Source organism: Pristiophorus japonicus, chromosome 5, assembly GCF_044704955.1.
Source record: "Pristiophorus japonicus isolate sPriJap1 chromosome 5, sPriJap1.hap1, whole genome shotgun sequence".
NCBI classification, from domain to species: domain Eukaryota; kingdom Metazoa; phylum Chordata; class Chondrichthyes; family Pristiophoridae; genus Pristiophorus; species Pristiophorus japonicus.
The window spans coordinates 292916423-292932211 of NC_091981.1; the positions used below are offsets into that span (position 1 = coordinate 292916423).

The 15789-nt window shown below is 46.8% G+C and overlaps 1 protein-coding gene across 12 annotated transcripts in view; it reads left to right on the plus strand.

Moving 5' to 3' along the window:
- The window catches only part of LOC139264758 (uncharacterized), a 680593-nt gene that overhangs the window by 466035 nt on the left and 198769 nt on the right, over positions 1-15789 (plus strand). For all 12 annotated transcript variants that reach the window (XM_070881817.1, XM_070881821.1, XM_070881822.1 and 9 more), the window contains one exon: positions 12402-12494. In XM_070881817.1, the coding sequence (XP_070737918.1) occupies positions 12402-12494 (93 nt within the window). The remainder of the gene's footprint in view (positions 1-12401; positions 12495-15789) is intronic.

The following is a 15789-nucleotide window of genomic DNA, read 5'->3' on the forward strand; positions in this document are numbered from 1 at the left end:
AGAGGTGTCTATCGGTGTATATCGCAGAGATTTGTGTGGGTGGAAGCAAACATGGAGTCACAGCAACGGAAGGCTGCGTCCAGATTCTCAGATGCCTCCCTGGAAGTCCTGGTCCAGGGAGTCAGAGCATGCAGGGAGGTAATATTCCCTGGCACTGGATGGAAAAGGGCAGCCGGAGAAACCAAGAGTAGATAGTCCAATACATAAGCAGTATGGGTGATGTCGGCCCCTCCTGGATTCAATGCCGGAAGAGAATTAATGATCACATGAGGTCAGGAAAGGTGAGTACAATGCCGCATTTAGCTACATCCTGATGTGCGTGTCACCCCTGCCCCATCACTCTGCCTTCCCAGGCCTGCTCCTACACGTCACTCCTCACACTAACCTGCCTTGCAGGTGCACCCATCCCTCACTGTCTGTACAACTACTCACATCCCCATCTGACTATCCACCACTGACACTCACCCTCAGCCTAATACAATCGTACAAAGTAGCACTACAGAAGAAGGCCATTTGTCAATGTCATGCCACTCCCTCATAGTCATCCTCTATTAGATGTAGCCCATACATGCCTCACACTCATTCCACTCTCACTCTCACTCAAAGTTTACTTCTTTCCCTCCTTGCAGGAGAAGGGAGCGCAGAACAGGAGAGAATGAGAGAGAGAGCCGGAGATGGTCCTGCAATATATACACATTTGACGCCTGCAGAGGAGGAGGTGGATCCTGAAATAAGTGGAGTGACTGAATTGATGGCGGTGGGAGATGAGAGAGAGGAACCTCCCAGCAACCAGGTGACAGAATTAAATATCCCACATGGCATACAACAGTCACTCACGGTGACTGATGTCAGCAGCTGGTGAAATATTATCATGTGCATAATGATAACATTGAACATTCTTATCATAAGAAGTCTAATTCATGTCTTTACTCTCCCACAGGTCCATCAAGTGCCCCCAAGCACACTGTCCGGCCGGAGCAGGAAGACGACTCCTCAGAGGGAGCTTCATTTTCTGCACCATCACCAGACCCATGCGCAGCCAGCACCAGCGCAGAGACGCACTCGTCAGTGGGTCCAGCGAGACATAGAGTCGTGTTGTCACCTAGTGTCGCAAACATTCACAAGTGAGCAAGAGAAGATGGTGCAGCCAGGGACAGCAGTGGAGAGACCTCGCCAGAGGGTGCAAGACCTTTCAAGCTCTGCTCAGCTGCATCATCATCATCATTGGCAGTCCCTCGAAATCGAGGAAGACTTGCTTCCATTCCAAAAGTGAGTTCTCAGGTGACTGAATAATCCAATTTAGGAATTACAGTCTCTGTCGCAGGCAGGACAGACAGTGGTTGAAGGAAAGGGTGGTTGGGGAGTCGGGTTTGCCGCACGCTCCTTCTGCCACCTGTGCTTGATATCTGCACACTCTCGGCGATGAGACTCAAGGTGCTCAGCCCCCTTCTGGATGCTCTTCGTCCACTTAGGGCTGTCTTTGGCCAGGGACTCCCAGGCATCGGTGGGGATGTTGCACTTTATCAAGGAAGGCTTTGAGGGTGTCCTTGAAACATTTCCTCTGTCCACCTGGGGCTAGCTTGCCGTATAGGAGTTCCGAGTAGAGCGCTTGCTTTGGGAGCCTTGTGTCGGGCATGCGGACAATGTGGCCCGCCCAACAAAGTTGGTCAAGTGTGGTCAGTACTTCGGTGCTGCGGATGCTGTCCTGATCGAGAACATTGACGTTGGTGCATCTGTCCTCCCAGGGGATTTGCAGGATCTTGCATTGGTGGTATTTCACCCGCGATTTGAAGTGTCTACTGTATATGGTCCCTGTCTCTGAGCCATCCAGGAGGGTGGGTATCACTACAGCCCTGTAGACCATGAGCTTGATGCCAGATTTGAGAGCCTGATCTTCGAACACTCTTTTCCTCAGGTGGCCAAAGGCTGCGCTGGCGCACTGGAGGCAGTGTTGAACCTCATTGTCGATGTCTGCCCGTGCTAATAATAGGTATGGAAAGTGGTCCATGTTGACCACAAGGCACTATGGAGCATCCTCCTCCGTTTCGGCTGCCCCCAAACATTTGGCACCATCCACCGCCTGCTCCATGATGGCATGCAAGCTGTGATCATAGAAACATAGAAAATAGGTGCAGGAGTAGGCCATTCGGCCCTTCAAGCCTGCACCACCATTCAATAAGATCATGGCTGATCATTCACCTCAGTACCCCTTTCCTGCTTTCTCTCCATACCTCTTGATTCCTTTAGCCATAAGGGCCCCATCTAACTCCCTCTTGAATATATCCATTGAACTGGCATCAACAACTCTCTGCGGTAGGGAATTCCACAGGTTAACAACTCTCTGAGTGAAGACGTTTCTCCTCATTTCAATCCTAAATGGCTTACCCCTTATCCTTAGACTGTGTCCCCTGGTTCTGGACTTCCCCAACATCGGGAACATTCTTCCTGCATCTAACCTGTCCAGTCCTGTCAGAGTTTTATATGTTTCTATGAGATCCCCTCTCATCCTTCTAAACTCCAGTGAACTTAGAAGGATGAGAGGGGCTCCTGACCAACGGGTCTACCACAGACCCAATAAATGTCCGAACAGGGGTCAAGCGGGGCTGTGTCATTGCGCCAACATACATCTTGATCTTCCTCACTGCGATGCCCCACCTTACACTCAGCAAGCTCCCCACTGAAGTAGAACTAAACTATAGAACGAGTGGGAACCTGTTCAACCTTCGTCGCCTCCAGACTGTCCCATCCACCGTCATCGAACTACAATACGTGGACAACGCTTGCGTCTGCGCACATTCAAAGGCTGAACTCCAAGTCATCGTCAATATCTTCACCAAAGTGTTCGAAAGCATGGGCCTTGACTGAGTGTAATGTAGCCAGGTTTGCTGATGATACAAAGATGGGAGGAAAAGCAATGTGTGAGGAGGACACACAAAATCTTCAAAAGGACATAGACAGCCTAAGTGAGTGGGCAAAAATTTGGCAGATGGAGTATAATGTTGGAAAGTGTGAGGTCATGCACTTTGGCAGAAAAAAAATCAAAGAGCAAGTTATTATTTAAATGGAGAAAGATTGCAAAGTGCTGCAGTACAGTGGGACCTGGGGGTACTTGTGCATGAAACACAAAAGGATAGTATGCAGGTACAGCAAGTGATCAGGAAGGCCAATGGAATCTTGCCCTTTATTGCAAAGGGGATGGAGTATAAAAGCAGGGAAGTCTTGTTACAGCTATACAGGGTATTGGTGAGACCACACCTGGAATACTGCATGCAGTTTTGGTTTCCATATTTACAAAAGGATATACTTGATTTGGAGGCAGTTCAGAGAAGGTTCCGGAGATGAGGGGGTTGACTTATGAGGAAAGGTTGAGTAGGTTGGGCCTCTACTCATTGGAATGCAGAAGAATGAGAGGTGATCTTATCGAAATGAATAAGATTATGAGGGGGCTTGACGAGGTGGATGCAGAGAGGATGTTTCCACTGATGGGGGAAGACTAGAACTAGAGGGTATGATCTTAGAATAAGGGGCCGCCCATTTAAAACTGAGATGAAGAGAAATTTCTTCTCTCAGAAGGTTGTAAATCTGTGGAATTCGCTGCCTCTGAGAGCTGTGGAAGCTGGGACATTGAATAAATTTAAGACAGAAATAGACAGTTTCTTAAACGATAAGGGGATAAGGGGAAAGGGGTTATGGGGAGCGGGCAGGGGAGCCATGATCTTATTGAATGGCGGAGCAGGCTTGAAGGGCCATATGGCCTACTCCTGTTCCTATTTCTTATGTTCTTATGTTCTTATAAACATCTGCAAGACAAAGGTCCTCCACCAGCCTGACCCCACCACACAGCACTGCCCCCCAGTCATCAAGATCCACAGTGTGGCCCTGGCCCAGCTGCATGCAGATGCTGACCCTCAGGGGCTGTCGGCAACATGGTTGATCTTGGAGGAGCAACAACAAATGTGTGAGGCTCTGGCAGCTTTCCAGAACCGATGTGCGTGATTATCCAGAGAATGGAGGAGTCCATCTCCAACATGAGCAGCACCGTATCACAGGCGACGGCAACGATGTGCTGTTCCACGGAAAGGATGGTCAACTGCATGAAGCAACTCATGTGCCAGTCAAACGAGAACACGCCTGCTGTGAACAACAGATCGCAGACTCTCATTGAATTCATTGCGAGGAGGGAAACCAACATAAAATTGGGCGTTCATCGCCCCACTGATGTGCAGCAAGGTTCTGTCCAGCTCCTTGCTAGCAGAGACGTGCGGGTGGCCCAAGAGAGGGGTGATGGTGAGAGGGGACTTGGAAGGTCTCTGCTCAAAATGCTCCCACTTCCCCCCCCCCCCCCCATTGCTTCCCCCTCAGTCAGAGTCCCACATACTGCCTCGGATCCTGATGGCCGAGTCTGCCCCTGCACAGTTTCAGGAGGAGCAGTCCTTGGCGGGGCCCTGACAGGCCCTGAAACCCAGAGGATATGCACTAAAAGTGTCGGAAGCAATCACAGCTGGGAAGTGAGCAGTCTGCCTCTACCTCTCCTGAAGCCAAAGGGGTTGCACCTCCAAGAAGCACTCGGAAAAGGCAAAAAGACAGAATCCTAACTGCAAAAGCGTATGCACAAAGTTGTTTGCCAAAATGTTAGTATTAAGTTTCAGTTTTATTTATGACGCGCATAAATGTATTTCTTTGCACTACTTTCCCTTGTCCATTTTTGCCTGCTACCTGAGAAGTGGCTTTGTCACTTGGAGTGAATGGTGAGACATTACGTAACCTCAGGCAATGGAGCTTTGGTTGAACGGAATATTCGGGGAAGTTGGTACACATCTGGTAGCCATATGGGTGCACTGAATATAAGAACATAAGGAATAGGAGCAGGAATAGGCCATTTGGCCCATCGAGCCTGCTCTGCCATTTAATAAGATCATGGCAGCTTGGGCTCAGCTCCACTTCCCTGCCCGCTCCCGAGGTGCAACCTAAATAAACTGGGCAATTGTGAGGCAATCCTAGCCCTCCTTCTCCATCTCGGGTTTCTCCTCCTCATCCTCCTCCTCCTCATGTTCCACCTGTTCCTCCTCCTCCTCTAAGAGGTTGTGTGCTCCATGCCTTCCTCTTCCTGCAGCTCCAATCCTTCACTGCTGCGCTATGTTGTACAGCACGCAGCATGTGATGATGATTCTGGAGACTTTGACTGGTGCATACTGAGGGGCCCCTCCAGATCTGTCAAAGCATCGGAAGCACAGCTTCATCATGCCAATTGCATGCCCTATGGCACATCTGGCGGACATGCGGCTTTCATTATATTGCTCCTCGGCCTCATTGCTTGGCCTCCTCAAGGGTGTCATCAGTCATGCCTTCAATGGATAGCCCAGTCCAAGATAGTCCAAGCAGCCAGCCAGTAACTCTGTTTGGAGGTGCAAAGAGGGTGGACTGGCGCAGGACGAGAGAGTCATGACAGCTCCCAGGGAATCTGGCACAAACATGCATGATGATTATTTAATGGTTGCAGGCGAGTTGCACATTTTGAGGGAGTGGAATCCTCATTTCACCTCGGTTCACAAAAACTCCTGGGTGATCCGGGGGTGCCTTGATGGCCACATGTGTGCGGTCGATGCTACAGTGCAGAGCCGCAGAGCCGAGCGCCTGCTCAGGGGCACAGACTTCATCAGTGGCAAAGTTTGCAGAAGTGGCTGACTTTTGAAACATGGCATCGCTCACCCGGGTGCTGCATCTGTGGGCGGCCAACTGCGAGATCCTGCAAATGTCTGCTGCAGATCCCTGGAAGGAGCCAGAGGCGAAGAGGTTGAGGGCAGTGGTGACTTTGACATCCACAGGTAAGTTGTGTCCATCAGGATCTCTGGGCAACAAGTCTTCAGCAGGCTACAACTGTCTGCCATGACCTGGCACGATATGCCTTATGAAGCCCTGTTGTTGAGTCATGTCCAGGAAGATCATTCTCTGCCTGTATGCCTTGTGTTGGGGCTATTGCCTCTGGCGTGGTACACCTCTGTGCTGATTCCCTCTCTCCTGTGAAGCATCAGGTCGCTGAGGAGAATGCTGCTGGTGTTGTTGCTGCTGCTTCTAGTGTGGCTGGTGTCGTTGGTATTGGGGCTCATCTTGGTTCAAATCTGAGGTCAAAAGTAAGACAGCATAAGCGGATGTAGTAGATGGCAGGTAAAGTGGAGATCAGAGGCAGAATCCTCCAATGTAGTGTGAGTGACTTGCAATGTAGCAAGAGTGGCCTCCGAGGTTACAGAAATCATCTGAAAACTCCTGAAATTAAAATCTCTGCATAAAACGGAGTCAACAAGAGCCTTTCCCTTAGGCAAGGAAGCAGGTGTAAACTGTGTATTTATTTATTTAATTTCTTCACGGGACGTTGGTGTCACAGGCAAGGCCAGCATTAAGAATCCACCACATTGCTGTGGGTCTGGAGTCACATATAGGCCAGACCCGGGTAAGGATGGCGTGCAACACAAAAGCAAAATACTGCGGATGGTGGAATCTGGAATAAAAACAGAACATGCTGGGAATCTCAGCAGGTCAGGCAGCATATGTGGAGATAATATAGAGTTAACATTTCAGGTCGATGACCCTTCATCAGAACTGGATGGCAGATTTCCTTCCATAAGAACATTTGTGAACCAGATGGGATTTTATGACAATCTGATAGTTACCATGACTCTGATACTACTTACTTTTTCATTTCAGATTTATTTAATTAACTTAATTTAAAAAGGAAAGTGGTGGGATTTGAACTCATGTCCCCCGATTACTAACACAGTGACATTGCACTATGCTACTGCACCCGGTTGTTACTTAATGAAGTAGCACAATGGCCATTGAGCTGCCACCTTCCCTTCACAGACGAGATTCCTGAGGTCCGTGAATCCCGTGCATGACCAGTTAAAGTTGGAACCTCACCTTAAAGAGGCTGTTAAGGGTCACTAAATGAGCAGTTAACTATCTCAATGAGGTCACCCGCCCGTAACAAATCCAACTGAATCTCGGAATGGGAATGAACCAGAACAGATAAGAGAAGTAAAAGTAGGGGAACATCCAGGCAATAGTGATGCTTTATACGTTTTTAAGATAATAATCGAAAAGGACAATAACATAACAAAGACCAGGGTAATAGATTTTAGAACATAAAATGGATAACAATATTGGCAAACAACGATGGGACAGCAATGGGAAACATTTAAAATGGTGTTCAACAGAGCCCAGAAAAAATATATTCCACTAAAAAACAAGAACAAACTAAACATTAATAATGGAGGAATAAAGACATAAGGGAAAAATTGAGGTCAAGGAAAGAGGTATACACTAAGTACTTGGACAGTAGGGGAGAGCATGACGAGGCAGAATACAAATAGTTTGAAGAAAAGTCAAAAGAACAATTAGGAAGGCAAAGAGGAATTATGAAAGCAAATGATCAAGAAACATAAAACAAAATAGTAAGCTGTTCTACAGGGTCATAAATTGTAAAAAAGGAAAGTCCGGATGGGAATAGGGCCATAAGATATGGTCAGGATAAAATCATAGGCAGCAAAGTGAAATGGCAGAAATATTAAATAATTACTTTGCTTCAGTATTTACCAGGGAGACAGGTCAGATGGGCATGACATTGGAAAATTAGATTAGAAATTATGGGCTAGAAATTGCGTGGTGTCCCGTTTGAGGCGATAACCTTTCAGGGAGTGCAAACGTTTCACAGGGCAAAAAATATTTGCTGCTGCTGGGAACTTTCATTTTAAGACTCCAAGGGGGAAGTGGAGCGCTAAATCAAGCCCTACCACTTCTTTTAGAGCGCTAAAGTGAGTGAGAGCACTGAACAATGTTCAGTGCAATGCTGTCGTCTTTACAAGCTCCTTCTCTCCCTTAAAGAGAAGGGCAAATGATGGGTTGAATGAATCTTCATGCTGCCTCTGTTGGGCCACGGAACCTGCACTATGTGTATCTCAGCCCCTAGCGCCCTACGAGAGTGCAGGGCTGACCAATCGAGGGGGCAAAAGAAATCTGGAGGCACCAGAATGGGCAGATCAATAAATTTTGCCCAACCTGACCATCACTGCCTTTAAATATCGCTCCCGAAGCATCCAGCCGAGGTGGCAACACTTCCTGCAGCTGCCGTTGTTGGCACCCGGTGATATTGCGGGGGGGGGGGGGGCGGTGCGGGGGGTGGGTGGGAGTGAATATTACATTCAGGGCGGTAACTGGGTGTTGCGCACCGGATGATGGGTGTAAGAGAGCGAGGCAATAAGTACTAGCACCAGCCCAAAACCGCCAGAGACATTCGTGGGTGTCAGTGATTTGGTCTCGCCTGATGGTTAACCCTTTAGCGCCTCGTTAACGCCACCCCACCAATGGGAGGCGCAAACCAGGCGGATTTTCCCCCCGATATAACCAGATTTAAAATAAGAGGATGAATGTAAACTAACCAAACTGCGAGGATAAAACCTCTAGTCTGGATGGATTATATCTGCTCATTTTAAAAGAATCTAGAGAAGATGCACTTCTACACATTTATAATAATCCGTTAGAAAATGGCGCAGTGCCAGATACTGTCAGTGGTAGGAAAAGTAATGGAATCCTTAATCAAAAATGTAATAGAACGGGACTGGACAGGTTTGATGCGGGAAGAATGTTCCCGATGTTGGGGAAGTCCAGAACCAGGGGACATAGTCTTAGGATAAGGGGTAGGCCATTTAGGACCGAGATGAGGAGAAACTTCTTCATTCAGAGAGTTGTTAACCTGTGGAATTCCCTGCCACAGAGAGTTGTTGAGGCCAGTTCATTGGATATATTCAAGAGGGAGTTAGATATGGCCCTTACGGCTAAAGGGATCAAGGGGTATGGAGAGAAAGCAGGAAAGGGGTACTGAGGTGAATGATCAGCCATGATCTTATTGAATGGTGGTGCAGGCTCGAAGGGCCAAATGGCCTACTCCTGCACCTATTTTCTATGTTTCTATGTTTCTATGTTTCTATGTAGAAATTAAAAATATAATAAAAAAGTAGTCAGCATGGATTTTAAAAGATTATTTCTTACTTGAACAATCTTATTGAATCCTTTGAAGTAATAACAGAGAGAATAGACAAGAGTAATGTAGTAGATGTAGTTTATCTAGATTTCCAAATGTCCTTCGATAAGATACCAGATAATAAACGAATGTTTGGTGTTTTGCTTTCTGACGAATGCAGAGTCAGGGCAATGGAGAATGGATAGATTGCTGGCTTCACGACTTAAAGCAGAGAGTAGGGGTAAATGGTAACTATTCAGGGTGGCAGAAGGTATAAAGTGCTATCCCACAAGGATCAGTGCTGAGACCACTGTTGTTCACAAATTATATTAACGATTTGGAATCAAAAACACAATTTCTAAATTTTCAGGGGTACCGAATTGAGGGGATAGACAATACTGAGGAGGATCGCAACAAATGACAAAAATACATTAATAAGCTTACAGAATGGGCATATAATTGGCAAATGATTTCAACACAGATAAGTCTGAGTATTATATTTTGGTAAGAAAAATAAGGATGTCACATATTATTTGGAAAATAATCTAAATAGGGTAGAGGGACAAAGGGATCTGGGAGCAAATACACAAATGACTAAAAGTAGTGACAGGTTAATAAGGCCAATAAAAAAAGCAGACCGAGTACTAGGATTTATTTTCAGAAGGATAGAATTGAAAAGTAAAGAAGTTATGATAAACTTGGAGCAAATGTTCTGGTCGCTATGTTATAAAAAGGATCTAGAAGTACGAGGTTATACCTATCAGGAAAGGATGAACAGCCTGGGTTTCTTTTCTCTTGAAAAGAGAAAGTTGAGGGATGACCTAATAGAGATCTTTAAAATCATGAAAGGTATTACTGGAATAGACACAGAGAGACTGTTTCTACTTGTGGGGAAGAGTAAACCTATAGGCCATCAATATAAGATAGTCACCAAGAAATCAAATAGGGAATTCAGAAGAAACTACTTTACCCAGAGAGTAGGGAGAATGTGGAACTTGAACCACAGGGAGAGATTGAGGCGATTAGTATCGGTGCATTTAATGGGAGACTAGATAAGCAGATAAGGGAGAAGGGAATCGAGGGTTATGTTGATAGAGTTATATGAGTTAGGATGGGAGGAGGCTCGAGTGATGCATGAATGCCAGCATGGACTGGTTTGGCCGAATGGCCTGTTTATGAGCTGAATTACTATGTAACAACTCGCTGCATTTCGAGAATATTCTTTATTCACGGAACTTCCACATACAGATTAGGATACCCCATCCCGCAGAAGAATTGACTCACTTTTTCTTATTCTGCCTGTTGTCTTAAACAGCAAGCAGCAATTAACTTTAACTCCGCTTTCACAAACCTTCAAAATTTTAACTGCACCAAACTTTCATTCTTTTCGACCCTATTTGGCTTTTTTAACTGTTCAGGTTTAGAATTCTATTTTCTTTTCTATATGTGAGACTGAGTTTTGGTAGCAAGAGTCCTGTGGTGAGAGTTGTTGAAATAACAAATCTTTTGCAGTCAGCAGAATCTGACATGGAAAGATTGCCACTGGTTTTTAAAGTCTTTACTTCCCTATGGGACTGATTTGCCACTAGGGGTTGGTTGAGGCAGTACTGCTGCCTGCCAAACTGACCCAACTTCCTGCAAAGGGCTCTCGGTGGCATTGTCATTCTACAGATGGAGCCCACCATTGACAGGAAATGAAATGGAGTGGTATTCCACTGGAGCCCGAAGAGAAAGAGGAGCTAACATTACGGGAGATAGTAAGACCAGAAATGTTCTTCTAATCTCTTAACAAATAGCTGCCCATGAATCAAAATAGATGGGAAATAGCCTGTTGTACCCTCTCCTTGAACAGCCCTACTGCCACTACAACAGGATGTACCTCTTCTCCGGGTACCTCAGGTTGCAACAAAGGAAATTGGATGACTTCCCTGGCCCCAATTCCATTGCCATTTAAGAGTGAGGGTGATTTCAGGAAAGCCACTCGGGCTGCCACGTTCCCTGCTGGGACAGATGGTGGAAAATCCCTGGAAGCAGTTTCAGGGGCTGGATCAGATGTAGGCCTCCCTGTTCTTTTTCTTTCTTCTTCTGCTTCTTCATTACTCAATGTCAGGCAGTATAATGGAGGAAAATCCAGACATAAAAGCTCAGAAGAGGACCATTGCTTAATATACTGGTACAGAATATTCAGCCTTGGACTCCCAAAATGTCCCGAGGTTTGATGGTTCTCTAGTCAGACCGGCTTCCAACAAACATAATATCTATTCCTTAACAAAAGTATGAACTCTAACAAATATGAATTTATATTTCTTGCATGGAGTCTGCATCAATGAATTACTGATTCAACATTATTTGTGCTTTGATGGCAGTATTCAGTACTTGTTTGCTGTAAAACATTTTAACTTAATGTTTCATAATCAAAACAGAAAGCAAAACACCAAACACCAAAAGAAACCTGTCCTGTTCAGCAGTCGACAGTACCTGAACCACCGGAATAAACAAGCCCACAGGGATTAGGATTAGGATTAGGAGATATGGATTAGGAGAGAAACCTCTGAAATGGCTAAACCAGCAGGGTGATTTAGGAATCGGTGCTGGGGCCATTGATGTTTAGAGTGTATGCCAGTTATTTGGAGATGAAGTCAGATACAAATCGTCTAAATTTGCAGATGACATAAAATGGGGGCGTGGGGTAGAGTTAAACAGTGGGAAAACAGACAAAACAATACATGGGGATCTGGATAGAAGAAGAACGTGCATTTATAAAGCGCCCTTCGTAATATCCCAAACCACGTCAGACCAGTGAAATACATTTGCAGTATAGTCGCTGCTGTAATGTAAGGAAATGTGCAGCCGATCCCACAACAATGGAAAATAAGAAAAACTGGCATTAATATAGTACCTTTTACAACCTCAGAATACCCCAAACACTTTACAGCCAATGAAATGTCATAGAGTTGTAATGTAGGAAACCAATTTGCGCAGAGCAAGGTACCAAAAATAGCAGTGTGATAATGAGCAGATAATCTGTTTTAGTGGCATTGGTTGAGGAATAAATATTGACCTGCTCCTCTTCAAATGGAATCTTTTACATCCACCTGTAAAAGCTCGGTTTATTGTTCCATCCGAAAGACAGCACCTCCAACAATGCAGCACTTCCTCAGTACTGCATTAGACTGTCAGACAGGTGTTGTGCTCAAGGTCCAGGAGTGGGACTTGAGCTCACAGCCTGCTGACTCAGAGATGAAAGTGCTTCCAACTGAGTCACAGCTGACATGAACAATTTTCCACAATTAAAGCCCAACAATGAGATGATTGTCCAGTTAGCTCTTCGATTGTTTTTGACTTACAAGTCTAGTACTGACTACTTCTATTCTATCCTTTATATCAGCCCGAGAGGTAGCCATAGCCCCACCCCCAGAACCATGCCCAGCACCAACAACACCGTTTGTCCCAGGAAGTCAAACATGGCAAGAATTGGAAGGTAAGTACTGAATAAGGAGACTTTATTTGTGGGACACTTGAGTCAGCCTCAGGGAGGGGGGGAGGGGTTGATAACGGGCCGTAACTCGGTTTACAACCAGGCGCGCGAGATCAGCGACTTCGATGAGAGTTTTACGGGAGCAGTAAGACATTGTGCACCTTCAGATCGTGATGTTATTGCCATGCACAACGCCCCAATAGCGCCTTGTATGTAAAATTCCCTCTCGCCCCTTGCCTGTGTGCCTGCTGTTAACAACGACAGGTAGAGGAGGCAGCTTTCAGTCGGATGTCGGCTGGAGGAATGCTATTTAAAGGCACCAACATCCAGTTTAGTTTTAGTCGGCCAGTAATGTTGCCTTGTTAGTATCACAAAGGCAAACAGGCCCTTTGAATGATTTGAGCATTTTGGAGTTTAACGAGTATTTTGGTTAATAAAGATTCTTGAGTTTCATTGAAAGGAGATTTGAAACTGCAATATTTGGATTCTTTTATGGGGGCTGTACTGGCACTGGACCTCACCCTCCATCATCAATGTCGGAGGCAACTGAGGCACAGAGAATGAGTGCAAAATGTGGCCAGAGGTAGGAGGGTCAACAGGGCTCTCAACAGGAGGCCATACCCACTCAGGGTATTCCAGCAGCAGTTCTCTGACATGAATTTAACTGAGGAACAATGTGTTCGAAAGCTTTGGCAAGGACGTGGTCACAGAACTCTGCCACCTCTTGTAGTCACACCTCAAGCCTCATACTAGGGTGACTACATAGCTCTCTCAGTGGCAGTCAAGGTCACCATCGCACTCAATTTCTATGCCAGCGGATCCTTCCAGTGGGCAATAGGTGACATCTCCAACATCTCCCAGTTTGCTGTCCATTGTTCCATCCACCACAGATTCTCTGTGCAGAAGGAGAAGGGACTACATGTCATTCCCTATGACCAGAGAGAAGCAGCACAAGCGTGCATGTGGCTTCCCCATGGTGTAAGACAGCATTGAGGTCTGGATCTGTACGGTCTCTCTGGGAGTCCACCATCCTCTGCAGAGTGGAAGTGATGGGCTCCATGTTGTGTGCAGAGCTCTGTGCAATGTTGGAGGTGGATTTCTCCACGCTCCTTACCATTGCCGAGAGGCTCTCGGGCACACTTGCCATGGCACCTATCATCTCCGAATGCATGGGCATCACCCTTCTTGTGAACGCCTCCACATCGAGGTCCTCATCTGAGTCCTGTGCAGTAGAACCCGTGCGTAAACCTTCCCTCTGGTGAGCTGGCTACCGAGCTCCCTCTGACCTTGCTGCAGCCCACTTGACCCCGGTGCATCACCCAGTGCTGACCCCTTTACTAAACTTGCCTCTAAAGATCGCGTAGTGCCAGTATCTGAGGTGGTGCCTGTGGGTGAGAGATACAGTGACGTGGTGCTTTGCTCCTCCTCCTCTTCTCCTTCCTCACTCTCAGTGCGAGGCTCAGGGACTGGCTGGTCGTCTGTTTGCTGATAATCTGAAAGCAGAAATGGTACAAGACACATGTTAAGGTGAGGGCAGGGGGGCAGGAATGGAGCAAGGAATGCAGATGTTACCAGGAGCTGGAAAGTGATAAAGGCTTGTGCTGTGAGGGGGAGGTTTGATGAGAAAGAGAGAGGGGATGAATGTTCCGTTGTTGCTCCCAATGAGGTTGACGACGCCAGCAGCCACGGCTCCCATCACTTGCTGCCCAGTGAGTCACAGCACTCGCTCCTCAAGGTCTGAAAGCTGCTGGAGCTGCACTTCACTCCCGCCTGTGCTCTGCTGCTCTCTCCTATTGTGGGCCATAGAATCACAGAAAGCTACGACACAGAAGGAGGCCATTCAGCCCATTGTGTCTGTGCCGGTGGAAAAAGAGTTACCCAGTCCAATCCACCTTCCAGCACTAGGTCCGTAGCCCTGAGGTTACGGTTCTTTAAGTGCACATCCAAGTAGCTTTTAAATGTGATGAGGTTTTCTGCCTCTACCAACCTTTCAGGCAGTGAGTTCCAGACTCCCACCACCCTCTGGTGGACGATTTTTGCACGGTGCCCGGTCAAAAACCATTTAAGTGCCTGTCAGTGGCGCCAACGGCCATCAATAAAATGGTCAGTTTCACCCTCTATATTCCTCATACCAGTCCAGTAAATATCTTGAAAATAAAGTTAATTAAAATGAAAGTGCCTGGAATTAAAGGTAACCTATTGATATGGGTAGATAATAGGTTAGTAACTGGAGACATAATAGGGATAATGGATATGTATATATTCAAATTAAGAACATCAGAAGGTAAGAATTAGGAGCAGGAGTGTGCCACACAGCCGCTTGAGCCTGCTCTGCCATTCAATAAGATCATGGCTGATCTTCAATCTCAACTCCACTTTCCCATCCGGTCCGCATATCGCTTGATTCCGCTAGAGTCCAAAAATCTATCTATATTCAGCGACTCAGCATCCACGGCCCTTTAGGGTAGAGAATTCCAGAGATTCCCAAACCTCTGAGTGAAGAAATTCGTCCTCATCTCAGTCTTAAATGGCCGACCCATTCTCCTGAGACTGAGCCCCTTACATCTACATTTTCCAGCCAGGGGAAACAACCTCCCTCAACCTTCTACCCTGTCAATACCTCTCAGAATCTTATGTTTCAATGAGATCACCTGTCATTCGTCTAAACGTCAGAGAGTACAGGGCCAATCTTCTCAATCTCTTCCAGGGATCAATCTAGTGAACCTTTGTTGCACTGCCTCTATGTCCTGTCTGTCCTTCCTGAGATAAGGAGCCTAAAACTGTGCGCCATACTCCAGGCGTTGTCTCACCAAAGCCCGTATAATTGTAGCCAAACTTCCTTACTCTTGTACTCCAACCCCTTTGCAATAAAGGCCAATGTGCCATTTGCCTCCCGAATTGCTTGCTATACCGCATGCTCACGTTCTGTGTTCTTTGTGCCAACTAAATCTCTCTGAACACCAGCACAATAGTTTCTCACCATTTAAAAAATATTGGCGCCAAAATTCCCCTGTACTGCGCCTCCCATTAGCGCCTCCAGGGGGCGCATAATGGGTTGAGAAACTGGTTTTGCTCAGGGGTCGTGGGGTCACTACCGGCTCCCACAAAATTGCGTGGGAGGTAGCGGAGGCGCGAACACGCTAGCACAACGTCCCGCGAGTGGTGCCCGGGCCACCACGCCTCCGGCAATGACGTCATCGCTGTGCACGTCGACCCCTTTCCTGCCCACGGCGGAAATTGGGCAGTGCCGAACCCGGCTGACCACTGCTCCCATTGCGGGAGGTGCGCTGTCCTCCAC